This window comes from Hakea prostrata, chromosome 8 (genome assembly GCF_041222555.1).
Source record: "Hakea prostrata isolate BN-2017 chromosome 8, UWA_Hpros_2, whole genome shotgun sequence".
NCBI lineage: Eukaryota > Viridiplantae > Streptophyta > Magnoliopsida > Proteales > Proteaceae > Hakea > Hakea prostrata.
In genome coordinates this window covers 36,839,864-36,855,359 of record NC_142607.1, presented here as the reverse complement: position 1 = coordinate 36,855,359, position 15,496 = coordinate 36,839,864, and the positions used below count along the sequence as shown (strand labels likewise).

Sequence of the window (15,496 nt, the reverse complement as noted above, 5' to 3'; positions counted from 1 at the left end):
GGATTAAAGCAATCAGGGTGTATGTAGTATAATTGCCTTAGGGAGTATTTATTAAAGGAATGGTACAAAAATGATCCAATTTGCCCTTGTGTTTTAATTAAAGGATATGGATCTAACTTTGTCATAATAAGTGTATATGTTGATGACTTAAATATCATTAGAACTTCTGAAGAGCTTCCAAAAGCAATTGACTATTTGAAGAAAAAATTTGTAATGAAAGATCTTGGAGATACAAAGTATTGTCTTGTCTTGCAAATTGAACATTTGACAAATAGAATATATGTTCATCAATTAACTTATACACAGAAGATTTTAAGCGATTTTATATGGATAAAGCACATTCATTGAGTACCCCAACGATTGTGAGATCACTTGACATAAAGAAAGATCCATTTCAACCCCATTAAAACGATAAAGAACTTCTTGGTTCTGAAGTACCATATCTCAATTCGATTGGGGCATTAATGTATATTGTTAATAGTACAAGACCAGATGTAGCATTTTCTGTAAGTTTATTAGCAAGATTTAGTTCTTCTCCAACACAAAGACACTAGAATGGTATTAAACATATATTTCAGTACATTCGAGGAACTATTGACTTTGAGATTATTTTATTCAAATAAATGTGAACATCAACTTACTTGTTATGCAGATGCAGGATATTTATCTGATCCACACAAAGGTAGACCTCAAACAGGTTATTTATTCACAAGTGGAAGTATAGCTATTTCATGGCGTTCAACAAAACAAACTATAATTTCCACTTCTTTAAATCATACAGAGATAATATCGATTCATGAAGCAAGACGAGAATGTGTTTGATTAAGATCAATGACTCAACACATTCAGGAAATATGCGGTCTTTTATTAAAAAAGGGATTTCAATAGTATTATATGAAGATAATACTACATGTATTGCTCAATTGAAGGGAGGATACATCAAAGGAGATATAACGAAACATATTTCACCAAAAATTTTCTTCACTCATGATCTTCAACGAAATGGTGAAATTGATGTTCAACAAATTCGTTCGAGTGATAATTTAACAGATTTAAAAGGCATTGCTTATTTCAAGTTTTGAAAAACTAGTACATAAGATTGGGATGCGTAGACTCAAAGATATCCAATGATCTTATCATCCGAAGGTGTTGCACTCTTTTTACCTTCAGTAAGGTTTTATCCCACTGGGTTTTCCTGGTATGGTTTTTAATAAGGCAGCTAATGATACGTATTATATATATATATATATATATATATATATATATATATATATATATATATATATATATATATATATATATATATATATATATATACTCTTTTTCCTTCACTAAGATTTTTTCCCATAGGGTTTTTTTTTTAGTAAGGTTTTAACCAGGTACATTATCTATTGATAGATATCTAAGGGGGAATGTTATAAATAATATTTATTATGGATATCCATCAACCCAAATAGACAATATTTCCAATTGAAGATCTCAATCACCTCAGCATGCAAACTTAATGATTCGCATTCCCATCTTAATTGAAAATCACGGTGGTCTCAACACACAATGTTGGCAATCAATATTTCCATTCTATGCACCTTCTATCTTGAGCAGCAATCTTTATTTCCATATCAAGAACATCTTATTGTGTGCAAGAATCATATATTGTATTTCTTTATACATTCTGATATTCCCATATCAGAGTAGATGTTACTTCTATTATAAATATGTAATGCACTCAACTCAATGGACTGTTTGATTGATCTTATTCTAGCTTTCTTTTTTGTCTCTAATATATTTTTTTATTTTATAACAAATTTATATATATATATATATATATATATATATATATATATATATATATATATATATATATATATATATATATATATATATATATATATATATTATCCTTGCTTTGCTTTTTAGTTACCAAGTATTTGAGTCAACTTACGCATACCTCGACTAATATAACAAGGAATAGAATCTTATTAGCTGCTAAATGGATCAGACTTAAATAGCTTAATTGTAACCCAATTATTTTAAGCTAATTTTCAAAGGCAAACTTAAACCCTTAATTACCCATATAATACAAGCCCATTAATATTGACCTTTTGCAAACCAACCATTTATATATAAATGGGTCTTAGCCTAAAGTTAGGTTGGTTGGACATTTTCAAAATTCATCCCAGATTAACCCAAACACCCCTTGATATGGAGTCGAATCCTCTACCCAGCCTTTACAATAGAGGTCTACGCTGCCATTATACTTTTACACCATACAACAAGAGTGAGGTCCATGTAAGACCCCAATGAGGTCTCACCTTTAATTCATTTTATGCTCATGAACTCCAACCTTATTGCGTGGTAGATAAGTATAAGGGAACACATATCTCTACCATTTAGGATAGAAAATCTAACTCATATGATTTCACCTCCTTTTAAGTTACGGTCTCACCAGTGTGGATTAAGGCCAAAAGCATGGAAGGAACACAAAGATAATTTGGGTTTCTGTAATTCCCAAAATAGTAATTATCTTGAACTATAGACTTGAGTGAAGCATCAAATCTCTGCTACGATGGATTGATGGGCACTTGGCTAATCTTGCACACTTGTATGGAAGAATTGGAGAGGCTCACATATGTTTACATTTCATTGTCAGCTGGTCTATATGTTGGGAATATAACAGATGATGAACCACATTTGGGCTTACATTTCACTGTCAGCTGGTTTATATGTTGGGAAGATAACAAATGATGAACCACATTTGGGCTGTAAATGCCTAAAGTTTTTTTCAATGCCCCAGATTTGTTTATCGTTTTGTGGAGAAAATAGCTGCTGGATTTAGAGGATTCCCATGGCATCAAATGGATGGAAGAACTGCTGTTGAAGTATTTAAAGGGTGCAATGCGAACCCAGTTGTCTTTTTCTTGGGATTCAATGACAGAAGGATTTCACCTAACAATTATTAATCTACTAGAACCTTATTCTCTTTTGGATAGTAAATCTAGAAAGACTTCTCTTTTTTGAACCAACCAGTATCAATAAGAACAAAGAAACACAAAAACTTCGCGGCTGATACTAATCGAAATCTTAAAAAAATAAATAGGAAAATCTATTTGATACTAATTTGCAGGAAAAGCAAAATGATGAACCAAAAATACTAAAAATTAACAGTGGGCAGCATTAGACTGAATGCGTTCAAGAGTTGCAGACTGGAATCTACTGAGGATTTGGTGGTCGGCTATTTGCTGCAGAGACCCTTGATCCCCACTCAAGTAGCTCTTTACTTGTATCATCCTTGTGAACAATAACTTCTATGAAGCACAAAGAATCCTTTTTGGGTCCTGTGGCTGCTTCAATTGCTTCCACTAGATCCTCTTCACATCTCACCTGCAATGGCACCAGATAACATTGTTCAAAAATTGATCTGACAACTCAGTAATGTTCTATCTACCCAGCACATTTCCAAAAATCTAAATCACAACTTCCGGAGTTTCAAACTTACCTTAATAGTCCAGCAATTCCCTTCACCATTATGGATGGCATCCACTAGTCCAGTATAATTCCAGTTCTTGATCACATTATATGGACCATCATGGATCTCAACCTCTATGGTGTACCCACCATTGTTAATCAGGAAGATGATAGTGTTCTGCCCACAACGGATCATTGTTGATATATCTTGCGCTGTCACCTGCACATGATTCACCATTAATCACAAGTTCTGAAACTATTTAAGACTAGAAATTCAGATACCCAAAATTTACAGTGGAGAAAGACTAGAAGAATTAATTACCTGGAAGCTTCCATCTCCAATGCAGGCAATGACTCGCTTATCTTTTGCAGCTTGTGCATATCCTAGTGTAGCTCCAACTGACCACCCAATTGATCCATATTGCATCTGGAATTCATACCTACAACATCCATCTTTTTCAGTTTGTTTCACAGAAACTGATGCAGAGCATCGGAATTCAAACCTGAATTGAAAAACCCAGCTATTACTCAAGTCTATTTTACTAACGTAGGAGCAAGAGTATAAGCTTGATTATTTTATTTTTTTTTCCCTTACCCGCAACCTTCCGGCAGTTTCAGCTTCTGGCAGTTAAACCATGAATCCCCTGTTTCTGCAATCACAGCAGTGTTACCCGAGAGCATAGCTTGTATATGCTTGAACAGAACATTAACCCTCAGGGGTTCCTTGGGTGCACTTTTAAGGGGAAGCCCATCAGGGACATAGATACGATGATAGTTTTCATATGCGGTAGAGTTGCATTTGAGCTTCTTTGCAAGAGCATGAAAGAAGTCCTTCATTAGAACACACCCAAATGAAGGTCCGTTGGGGATCAGCACACGATCAGGTTGAACAACGATTGCCTTCTCCTTTTTGAGTAGAAGTGAATAACCCACTGAGCTGTAATCGTTAAAGATGGGTCCAGCAAAGAGGTAAGCATCAGCAGATTCAACGATTTCAGCACAGAAAGCAGTGCTCACAGCACCCCAGTAAGTGCCTATGAATCTTGGGTAATGCTCTGGCACCAACCCTTTAGCAGATGGCATCACAGCCACTGGGTAACAACTCGCATCTGCAAGTTCTACAAAGGCCTCACAGGCTTTTGCCACTCTGAGTTTTGGTCCACCCACCATGACTGGCTTGACGGCCTTGTTCAAGAACTCTACTGTGGCCTCAACAGCTGCTTCTAAACCCATTGGATTACTCATTCTGAATCACCAAAATCGAACAAAACTCAATAAATTCCACAAACTCATCGCTAATAAATCATCTAACAAGAGATTAGGATTAACAAATTACCTGGTAGAAATAGAGAACGGAACCGGTTCTCGGCTGAAGGTAGGATGAGGGATCGCCGGTAGGTTACAGCTAATGCTAATATAAACAGGTTTACTTTCTTTCAAAGCAGTTGAGATAGCCGTATCGATCTGCTCATGAGCCTCTTCCAGGTTATTCACAACCGCCTAAGATCAAAAAACAGAACAGAGTAAGTATTGAATCAAATCAACAAAAAGAAAAAACAGATGAGGATAAGCTCGAGCACCTGATAACAGGTAACAGTCTGAAAGCATCGAAGCTCTTGGCTGAAATCAGGCAATCCAATGGTGTGGTGAAGGATTCTGTTGGTGCCATAGTCATTGGAGTTGGGTCCTCCAACGATGCAAATAACAGGAAGATTCTCACTGTAAGCACCAGCGATGGCGTTGAGAACACTAAGCCCACCAACAGTGAAGGTAACAACACAAGCACCAACACCACGGCAACGGGCATAGCCATCAGCAGCATACCCAGCGTTCAGTTCGTTGCAGCAACCAATGAGATTAAGCCCAGGCTCTGCGATGAGATGGTCAAGCAGGGTTAGGTTGAAATCGCCGGGAACGGAGAAGACATCGGTGGCACCGATCTGAACGAGTCGACGAGCGAGGTGGCGACCGAGTGTAGCCTCGGACGAAGCCACCAAAGACGGCGCCACCGAGTTTTGAACGATGGAAACGCCATTTGTGGGGATACTACCCACATCATTGCAAGCTGGCTTGCATAAATCAACGGCACCAATCTTGGTCTCCATTGATCGTGGCTGAGCAAATAGATCTTGAAAAGCAAGGGCTTTGAAGATCAAAGGAATCTTAAGAAATCAGATGGGATCTTTTTTTAGCGAGGGAATCTGAGAGATTTGGTAGTGGTATGTGGTTTGTGGTTTGTGGAATGGGAGTGAAGATCGGAAGAAGAAGATATTTATAGGGTTGTTTAAAACAAATTACGAGAAAGAGAAACTAGAAACCCAGGGGCGATTTTCTGGGTTTTGGTTTTCATGGTGGACAGTAGAAATGAAACCAAAACAGATTGGAGAAAACGGTTCTTGACTTGTGCTTGGAAAATTTAGGTATGCGTATATTTTCATGATCTCGTCCTTTTTTTGTTTTTAACACGCTGCCGACGATGTCAACCTCCAAATGATTTTAAACCACAAATTAGAGGGTGAAGATATTCATTAAATTGCACTAACGCTTCAAAATGAAGGTTTTTTATTTTTAAGTAAGCAAAATGAAGGTATTAAAGTAATAATAAATCCACTTTATGTTTGAAAAATATAAATACATCAAAATTAGATTTGATTTGGACATATTAGTCTAATTTATCATTGAAAACCATTAAATCACTATTTTTTTTCTTTTATATTTTGACAAGAAAACTTTTAAAATTGAAAAAAAATAAACAATGATTTAATGATTTGCAGTAACAAATTAGAATAACATGTCCAATAAAAATTTCATTTTGAAGGTCTATGTTTTTCAAACATAAAGTGGGGTGTTGATACATTAAGGCCTTCATATTAGGGTGTCAGTGTAATTTGCTCTAAATATCAAAATAATTTAAAATAAAATTATTATTGTATTCTATATAGGCCCCACCGCTACCGTGTAATTCCAAATCAGTGGCCGGAGCCACGTTTGGGCCAGGGGCCATGGTCTCCGGATTTTTTGAAAATTTAAATTATACCTATATTTTTTGTTATTTTTCTCACTTTACATGTGAAATACTACTATTTGGCCCCTCTCCAAAAATTAAAAATAAAAATTTAAGATAAAGATAATGGGTACAAATGTCATTCTTAATCATGGTTTTCATTAAATCCCTAGTTTTAAGGAATAAAATGTTAAATTCTAATTAAAAACTAACTCACAATCCATGAATTTTTCCCTATATATTCTCATATATTTTTATTTCTATTTATTCTCTCATGAATCTCCTTTTTTATTTCTATTTTTTCTCTCTTCTTTTTCTCACACGTCTCACAAAATAGTGGAGTCTTCTTTTTCTCACACGTCTCACAAAATAGTGGAGTAGTTAGCAGGAATTTTCCTAAATCTTCTCCACAGTTTTCAGGTATTCACTCTCTCTTTCTCAAATTATTCCTCTCTCTCTCACACACACACACACACGATTTTTCTAATATTCTTTTCAAAAATTATAATTTTTTTTTTCCGTTGTTCTTTCTTTCTCCTAAATTTTTTATTCTACTAATAGCAATTTAAATCTCGTTAGAATTCAGCAATTGATTTTATCATATCTAATCATAATCATTGATTTTTATTTTTTTTAATCCGAAATTTTCTCCTAAAATTTCATTTCCCATTAATGGAAATTTAAATCTCATTTAAGATTACAGCCGTCAATTTTATCATATCTAATCGTAATCATTTTATTTTATTTTTGAATCCTTAAACTTTCTCATAAAGCTTCAATTCCTACTAATAGCAATTTAAATTTTAAGATTTTTAAAAATTTTTCTCCCACAATTTTAGCTCTTATTTTTTTTATAATTTACTTATAATTGTGGGACCTACCGTGGGTCCATCATTGGCCCACGTATATTCGCCCCCAACTTTCAATCCTGGCTCCGCTCGTGCTCCAAATCGTTAGGAAAGAACAATGAAGAGAACATTGTTCTATCCTAACAGGGAGCTCATCGGTAGCCTGATACGTTGATAGCATTTACCAACCATTAGTTATCAGGTAAAATTTTATTTATTTATTTTTGTTTTTTCTAACTCAAGCAAAAGAGGGGAGGCATTAATAGTGACCTTGTGCCTCCGCTACGCATTAGCCCTTTGAACTATCAATATAAGCACTTGCCCCATCAACAGAGTCTCACACTCCCACCAGAGGCTTAGTATAATCTACAGAAATCATTAATGGCCCTACGCCCAGATCAAAGAGTGCATCACAGTGCAATAGAAGAACCATATGAGTAAGGGGATTCAAACTTTAAGCATGAGGGCTAACAAGCTGCACGTAAATGAGCTTAGAAACACTAAACCATCATTCTTTTTCTTAAGATTTAAAATTAAATACGATATAATATTAATCAACACAAATCTATATTGAATACGACCACATGACCTCTCTAGTAAGAGGGATTTACATCCTCTGTAATTCCTTTCCCTGCAATCCTACAATTCCCTTTTAGGATTGTGTTATGTGGCATTTAAGTAATCCAACGGTTACCTAATTCAAACTAAATTTGAATTTTATTTAAACCCACCCATAAATTTGAATTTTATTTAAACTCTAGTTTGTTGGATGACTATTGGATTACTTAAATGCCACATGGCACAATCCTAAGAAGGAATTGCAGGGAAAGGAATTATAGAGGATGTGAATCCCTAGTAAGAGATCGCTATTGTTCAATACCAATCGAACAACCATATGATGGTATATTAAAAATGCACTAAAATGTATTATTGGGTGCAATACAATTCTCAGATAGCAGATGATACATCACTTTACCAAAAAAAAATACAATATAATATGTGTCTTAAAATTGGCTTAAGTATATCATATTCATTGCCAATATTTAGACATGTTTTTTCCACATAATTAATCATGATTAGCCAAAACAAGGGTCAAATCCTGTTGGAAAATTAATTCAGTGGGCAGAGAGAGAGAGAGAGAGGGAGACATGTGAAGGGCCCACTTGACCCTTACTTTGAGGAGCTGATGGTCATTAATGACGATTAGAAAAGCTGGGCTGGATGATTAACGGACGAATTGTATTTGAATCATGAGCCGGGATTTATTGCTGAAGTCGGTGGTCTACGCTGGGTGAACCGGCTCGAAACGAAACTTCCTAGGCTTCTTACTTCTTAGTTCTTACTTCTTACCAGAAAAATAAAATAAAATAAAATCTGACTAGGCGAGTAGCTCATCTGCTTGCGACGTTTGTTTCGTATTTGGCTTGACTTCCAAGAAAGCCCTCCTGAGTCCCCTCACCTGACAGAGTTGGTCTTAACAGGTGGACATAGCTGGGTCCTAGATTCCCAGTATCTGTTTACGAAAAAAGAAAAGATTCCGATATTTTATTTTTAATGCTTTTCTGCCGTGAGTTTAGTCAACCGAGCTTTAAAATTTTCTTTCCTTTTTATTGAATAATCAACGCTACTTAAATCGAAGAAACCGCAAGAATAGATTACATCCAAGGAGTGCACAGAGGTCAAATTCTTGACTAGGAAATTCATTTAAGCTCCATTTGTTTGTAAAGGTGGGGTGAAAAAAAAAAATGGGCCCCATGTGTAGTAGAGTGAGGGAGAAGAAAAAGAAAAGAAAGAGTTTTGTGAAAAATGATAATAGTGGGTTTTTTTTTTTTTCGGTACAAAGACTGGGCTAAACAACCCAAAGGAACAAACAGAAAACTTAACTTAAACAAGACTCTCTATCCACCATGAAAATTCCTTCTAACCCAACTGGAGGATCTGAGAAGAAAGCCCATGGGTCTAAAGGACAAAGTTGCACCCTAGACATCCAATCAGCAGCTTTGTTTGCTTCTCTACCAAGATGAACAAACCTCACCCTTCCATTAACGCCTAAAAGGGTTTTTATTTCCTCAATGAGGCGAACAATAGTCCCTTGTGCATGCCTACAAGGGTCGAGGAGAGCAACAACCTCCTTAGAATCAGATTCGACCTGAATCTGACAAAACCCCAAACTCCAAGCCAACCTAAGGCCTTCGATGATCGCTATTAATTCTGCTTCAAGGACTGAACACAAAGGGAACTTCCTTGCAAAACCTCCCTTGAACAGCCCCTCTTGATCCCGCAAAACACCCCCACCTGCATATAGTTCTTCTTCCTATTAAGAGAAGCAAACTTTTTTACTTTTTACTCTTTCTATTATGGTGGTTTTTACTTTTTACTTTTTCAAACTTTATCACAAAATCCCACCAAATGTGACCAAATGTGTAAGTTTTAAAAAGCTTTCGGGTGAAAAAATTGAACTGTCACTTCACTATACAAGTTTCTTTAATTCAAGGAAGCTTGTTGCTCATTTTTTCACCTCCGAGCAACCAAATAATATACACTTTTAAGAAAAGTATGTAAAGTAGAAAATTTTTGCTTTTTTCAAGAATTTTCCCATCGCTTTCCCACCCCACCTTTATTCTAGCAAACAAACGCAGCCTTAGGGGTGTAAATGGACGGGATTCGGATCGGATAGTGATAATACCATATTCACATCCTATTATATTTGGACGGATTTGGATAATATTCTATCAGTTTTCGGACGAATTGAGTCGAATTCAGATGATAATCGGATAATTATTTTCGTAAGTAAATTCTTCTAGATGAGTATGAATACAGATTGAATATAAGTTTTCGACTACCTGTTTACATCTGTACCATTTTATTTGTAAGGGCTAGGCTTAAAATTTAAGAATTAAGCAACTTTGGTAGCTATTTTAGTAGAAAATCTAGAAAAATAGTCACATATTACAAGTAAAAAATTTATAAAAAGAAGAAATATAAATCTAAATAAGTAACTTAATAGGATAATTTTATCGAACGGATAATAATTGGTAGGAAAATGATATATCATATCCTCATTCTATAAGTAATCGGACGGATTCGAATACCCCTAAACGGATGCGGATGCAAATTCGAAAGTGAGTTTCGATTATCCATTTACACCCCTAAATTCACTATAGCATTAATCTCTCTAGAAATACAAGCAAATAAATAAGACATAAAAACATGTTGTACATGATGCAAACAGGGGCGAACCCACTAAGGGGCCGGTTGGGTCTCTTTTAATGGAAATTGACCAATAGCAACTTTGCTTTCCATTTAATTTTCGCTTTTGTTGTAGGATGCTCAATTGTTTCTTCTTTTCTTTTTTTTTTTCTTACACATCATAAACCGTTAAATCTAAACGGTTAGTTAGCTCGAACTCAAACCGAAACCGGCCCGAAACCGTTATTTTGCTAATGGGTCGTGTTTGGACTATGTGTTTTTCAGCCCGAAACCTCCCCAAACCACACTGTTGACACCCCTAAGCATCTCCCAACAACGTTGATTATATCGTAACGGATTCCGAAACTGCAACCAAAACATGGGTCTGAAAATTTCAAATAATAAACCGAGCTAAATTTTGAACCGAAACTCTATTTGTATCCCATGCAAGTTAGGGCAGGTGTGTGGATTTGAACCATCAGTCTCGTACATGCATTCATAAATCAGCCTATGTGGAAGAAACATAAAAAAGATTAGAGAAATTTGAACGTCATCTACTAAGTTGCTCCCAAATATTAATATCACCCCCTAGTCATCCAATTCATCTAATACTCTATTACGAGTTAGGATTAAAGTGTAGAATTATTAAATTAGCTATAGTCAATGTCTCTTGACGAAAATGTCACTGTTATGATTCTTTGTGATGATTTATTTGGCCTGTTTGGTTACATGAGTTTGAAGATCTCAAATCTATGGAGTCGTAATTTATAAAATTAACTGTTTGGTTAACCAAATATGTGGAATGAAATCTGTGGATTCATTGTGATTTTTATGAATTTACAAATGTTAAGCATTTTATAGTAGATGAAATCTCTGGATTTCACCTATACCCATAAATTTATAGATTCACCATTTTAGTGTAAAAAGATGAATCTTTAGATTTTATGAATTTAGGGGCTGTTTGGTTACATAAATCCAGAGATTTCAAATCTCTGGATTCATGAATCTGAGAATTATGCCCGTTTGATTGTAAAAATCTCTAGATTCATGAATTCTATAGATTCACTTTTTTATACTAAAAACGTAAATCTGTAGATTTATGGGTAAGGGGTGAAATCCAGAGATTTCAAAAAAGCTATACATTTGCACATTCACAAAAATCATGTCGATCAAATAGTTTTTTAAGATGAATCCACAGATTTCATTCCACAACCAAATACTTAATTTTATAAATTATGACTCCATAGATTTGAAGTCTATAGATTTGAAATCTCCAGACTCATGTAACCAAACAAGCCCTTAAGCCATATAAGAAAAGAAAATTATTGTTGGTGGGTGGAGTCATGGAATGGGTAAAGTTGATCAGATGAATCTCAAATAAAAAGTAAAAAGAAAAAGTAAAATTGCGACCCAAATTGCAAAACTAATACTAGAGCACGTGATGATATTATTATAAAATAAAATAAATAAGGAAATGTTGGAAATCGGTGGTCTCAGGTGACAACGTGGAATGATTCGAGAATCTTGAAGAGGGGAATGTTGTAGGCGCCACTGGGTTTGAGTGGCGTCAGTGGTATGTGGTATCTCAACTTTTAATGTAATGTTGACGCCGGAGTCAGCGCCCCTTGGATCACACCTTTTACCATTTGATCCCATAAATTTATAAGTAATTAGGATTTATGGACGGACGCCTAACAAACCATTGTATTTTTTTAAGAATTGGAACTCTTCATTCAAAAAATGTTCTTCGAGTGACTTCTAGAGAGAGCTTTGAGGCATGGGTCTTGGCGTGAATGTTGGTGGATCATACCTGTAGTAGTGAAAGATCCACACATTCAAATAATCTTTTAATAAATATTATTTAAATATAATTATATAAATTTATTACCTTTCTCCTTTCCTAGAAAAGAAGCCCTGACTAGGCGGATGAAGTATTACGTAATATAAAGCGAGACTTTATTCCTGGCCTGGAAAAGATTTACACTATGACTTTCAATTTTGAAGTGTGAGTTTTTTAACAATTAAGCCACCCCTTGAAACTTAAGCCTGTTTGTTTGAATTTTTTTACTTGAATTAATTTAGATTTTTTTTATTAGACCTCAATAATGATTCTACTGATTCCCTTTCTCTTTCTATATTCATTTGCCTTTGTCATGGATTTTCAAATTGTATGTTTGAAATTGGTAAAAGCAATTTGATAATTTAAAAGGAAATATTCTTGAGATCATTAAGGTTATGTTTGTTTGCAAAGGTGGGATAAGAAAAATATTATAGAAAAAATAATATGTAGGCCTCACATGTAATATATATATATATATATATATATATATATATATATATATATATATATATATATATATATTCTATTTATCTTTGGTAATCCTCATATGTAATATATGAAAAGACGTTTTGTACTATATAAGGTTCAGGGTGTCAATTGGTACAGTTTCAATACGGTACCAACTTTGAATACTGAAAATCGAAACTGTACCGTACCGAATTTAAATGGTACGGTACGGTTTCGGTATTTACAAAAACGGTTGGGTACGGTTTCGGTATTAAATCGATACAGGAAAACGATTTAAACACAGTATCTAGTACGGTACAATTTTGATATGAATGAACTTATGCCACTTTTGTTATTAGTTCATTAAGACATGGTTCACTGTGTTGGCGATATATCGCCAAAAAATCGTGATATATCGCTACATCTTGAATATATAACAGCCTTTTGTTTGTTTTTCAGTGATTTTTTGTTCACTTTTTGCTAAAGTGACATAGGGCCTCTAAAAGCTCCGGGAGCGGGACCCGTGTCCGTCGGCAACAATATGTGAAGCATGAGCCATACTCAACATAATTGTATAATGAATTGTAAACTTTAATAAATCTCTTTACTAATTGTGTATTTGTGTTCTCTTTGCATATTTACATTAGTTTATATGAATTTTCCAAACTTCCAGTTTTGCCCGCATATAGCCGGACATGTGCCAATTATAAACTTTAGGTTAGGTGATGTTTTAGGTCAAAATAACACTCCCAATGTGTTTATTGGCCTCAAATTAGGTTACACGTCAAATTTCAGGTCAAAATGACCTGAAATACCCTTCGAAACAGGGGTTTGATTTTTCATCGAACCCCTACCAAAAGTCGGTCAACTTTTGGCGACATATTGCCCAAGTCGCCGTGTCGCCAGGGTCCGACATGGAAACATGGAGCGACATGTCGGACCTTGCATTAAGATCCTAATGAAAACATAGATAAAGCAAGTAAATCTAATTAATAGAGACGAAACAAGTAAATCTAAGAAGAGGAGTGAATGATTAAATGAAAAACTGAAATAGGGAATTAGGGATAGGGTAAAGGTAAAGTGTTTTAATTGTAAAATTATAACTTATATCCCTTAATTTGGTACAGTATCAATTCGGTACGGTTTCAGTATACCAACGGTATGAGTACCTAAAACTGGAACCGTACCGTATCGAATTTTGAACGGTACGGTACGATGCGGTTTTAGACGGCGCGGTTAAACGGTTTCGATACACAATTGACACCCTTATATGAGGTTAAGAGCTTGAGAGAGAGGCAAAGTCCTATCATATATATTTATCTGAAAATTTTCTAGCACCATCCTTACTTATTAAATCAATTAAGTGGATATATCTAACACAGTAGTGAGTAGTGAGAGTCTCCTATAGAGGTTGTAAATTCAATAAATCTAAGAACATCATAAATTCAAACTTTTGGCCCTATCACATCTTTGGAAGAAAAAAATTCCTCTAGTGTGCTCGACGCTCTGCTTTATATAGCAGTATACACAGAGGCCAAATAAATAGCTTGATATTTAAAGCTTAATTTTAAATTTAAAAAGTTCAAAATAGTCATATAATCATTTTGTTTTTCCTGCCTATCATTTGGCATCTATGTGCACTGCTGTGTATAGCAAAAAATGTTTTCCCTACGTCTTTCTCCTTTTCCAAACCTGGAGGTCCCATCACCGTAACTACTTGATGATGACCAAACAATTTAAGGAGTGGCACCGAAATTTTATTATTTAAATTATACATAAGTACTATCTTGGAAATATAGTCAAGATTTTCATTGACTAACTTCAAAACGAAAGAAAAGAAAAAAAAATTCGGCAAAACCGTGTTGTGAATCTAAAGAGAGAATAATTGTTTTCAATAAAAAAAATTATCCTAATTTGCTTCCTCCCAATAAATGGGATAGACTACTATCTTTTCGCGTAAAAACTAATCAGTTTCATGGACAACCATAGTTGTTTTCACTTAAGAAAAAAAATCATATTTGTAGTTTGAATTTTCTTCAACTATGATGAATGTGATCTCATCAAAACCCTTTCAAAGGATTTAAAACGTTTTCTTTTTTGTAATTTGAGGTAATTTAGACCACTTCGTGCTCACTTGATTATATCTTTAAAATAATTTTTATATATAATTTAAATATAAATTTGAAAAGATACGTAGAAGTTTTCTAAAATACGTAAACAATTAAGTGAAAAAAAAAAAAAAAGACTACATATATTTTCTCTTCATTTTATTTAGGGTAATTTTCATCTGGACCCCTAAGGTTTGGTCCATGGCATTTTTAGTCCAAATAAATGGACATTTTGCATCTACCTCCCCTGAGGTATTCATTAAGATTAATTAAAGACAATTTGTGATTTTTATGACCAAAATACCATCATATCTATTCTATCGTAAGATTTGCATTTTTTTTTTCACAATTAAATCCAACGGTGAAAATCAAAAGAGTGGGGTGTTTACTGGATCCGCTCCTGTACTGATACCCTCCCATTACCTCTAGTTGACCGTTAGATTTTAGACACGTGGATTATTCCAATCGGATGAACATAAATCAATCTGGAAAAATACACATTTCTAAGTCCCCAATTCTCTTTCATCTCCTTCATCGTCTCCATCATCGGTCCGGCGTCGCTGCCATCTTTGCCTTTTTTCCTCTTCAACTCCGG

The 15,496-nt window shown here is 34.7% G+C and overlaps 1 protein-coding gene across 1 annotated transcript; it reads right to left on the bottom strand.

Moving 5' to 3' along the window:
• Positions 1-2,996: 2,996 nt before the first annotated feature.
• LOC149007714 (pyruvate decarboxylase 2) lies at positions 2,997-5,912 on the bottom strand. The gene is made up of 6 exons (XM_089166152.1): positions 5,046-5,912; positions 4,802-4,965; positions 4,061-4,711; positions 3,788-3,905; positions 3,497-3,685; positions 2,997-3,381 (listed from the first exon to the last, which is right to left on the bottom strand). Exons 1-6 carry the CDS (start codon positions 5,568-5,570, stop codon positions 3,211-3,213), a joined length of 1,818 nt encoding a protein of 605 aa, XP_089022278.1. The 5' UTR covers positions 5,571-5,912; the 3' UTR covers positions 2,997-3,210.
• Between the last annotated feature and the right edge of the window lie 9,584 nt (positions 5,913-15,496).

Bases quoted from the DNA above. Each gene is read 5' to 3' on its own strand.
- LOC149007714 (XM_089166152.1), bottom strand. From the start codon at position 5,570: ATGGAGACCAAGATTGGTGCCGTTGATTTATGCAAGCCAGCTTGCAAT. The intron at 4,966-5,045 runs GTGCTCGAGCTT...TTTTGATCTTAG, and splicing joins AGACTGTTACCTGTTATCAG to GCGGTTGTGAATAACCTGGA. The intron at 4,712-4,801 runs GTAATTTGTTAA...TTGGTGATTCAG, and splicing joins CCGTTCTCTATTTCTACCAG to AATGAGTAATCCAATGGGTT.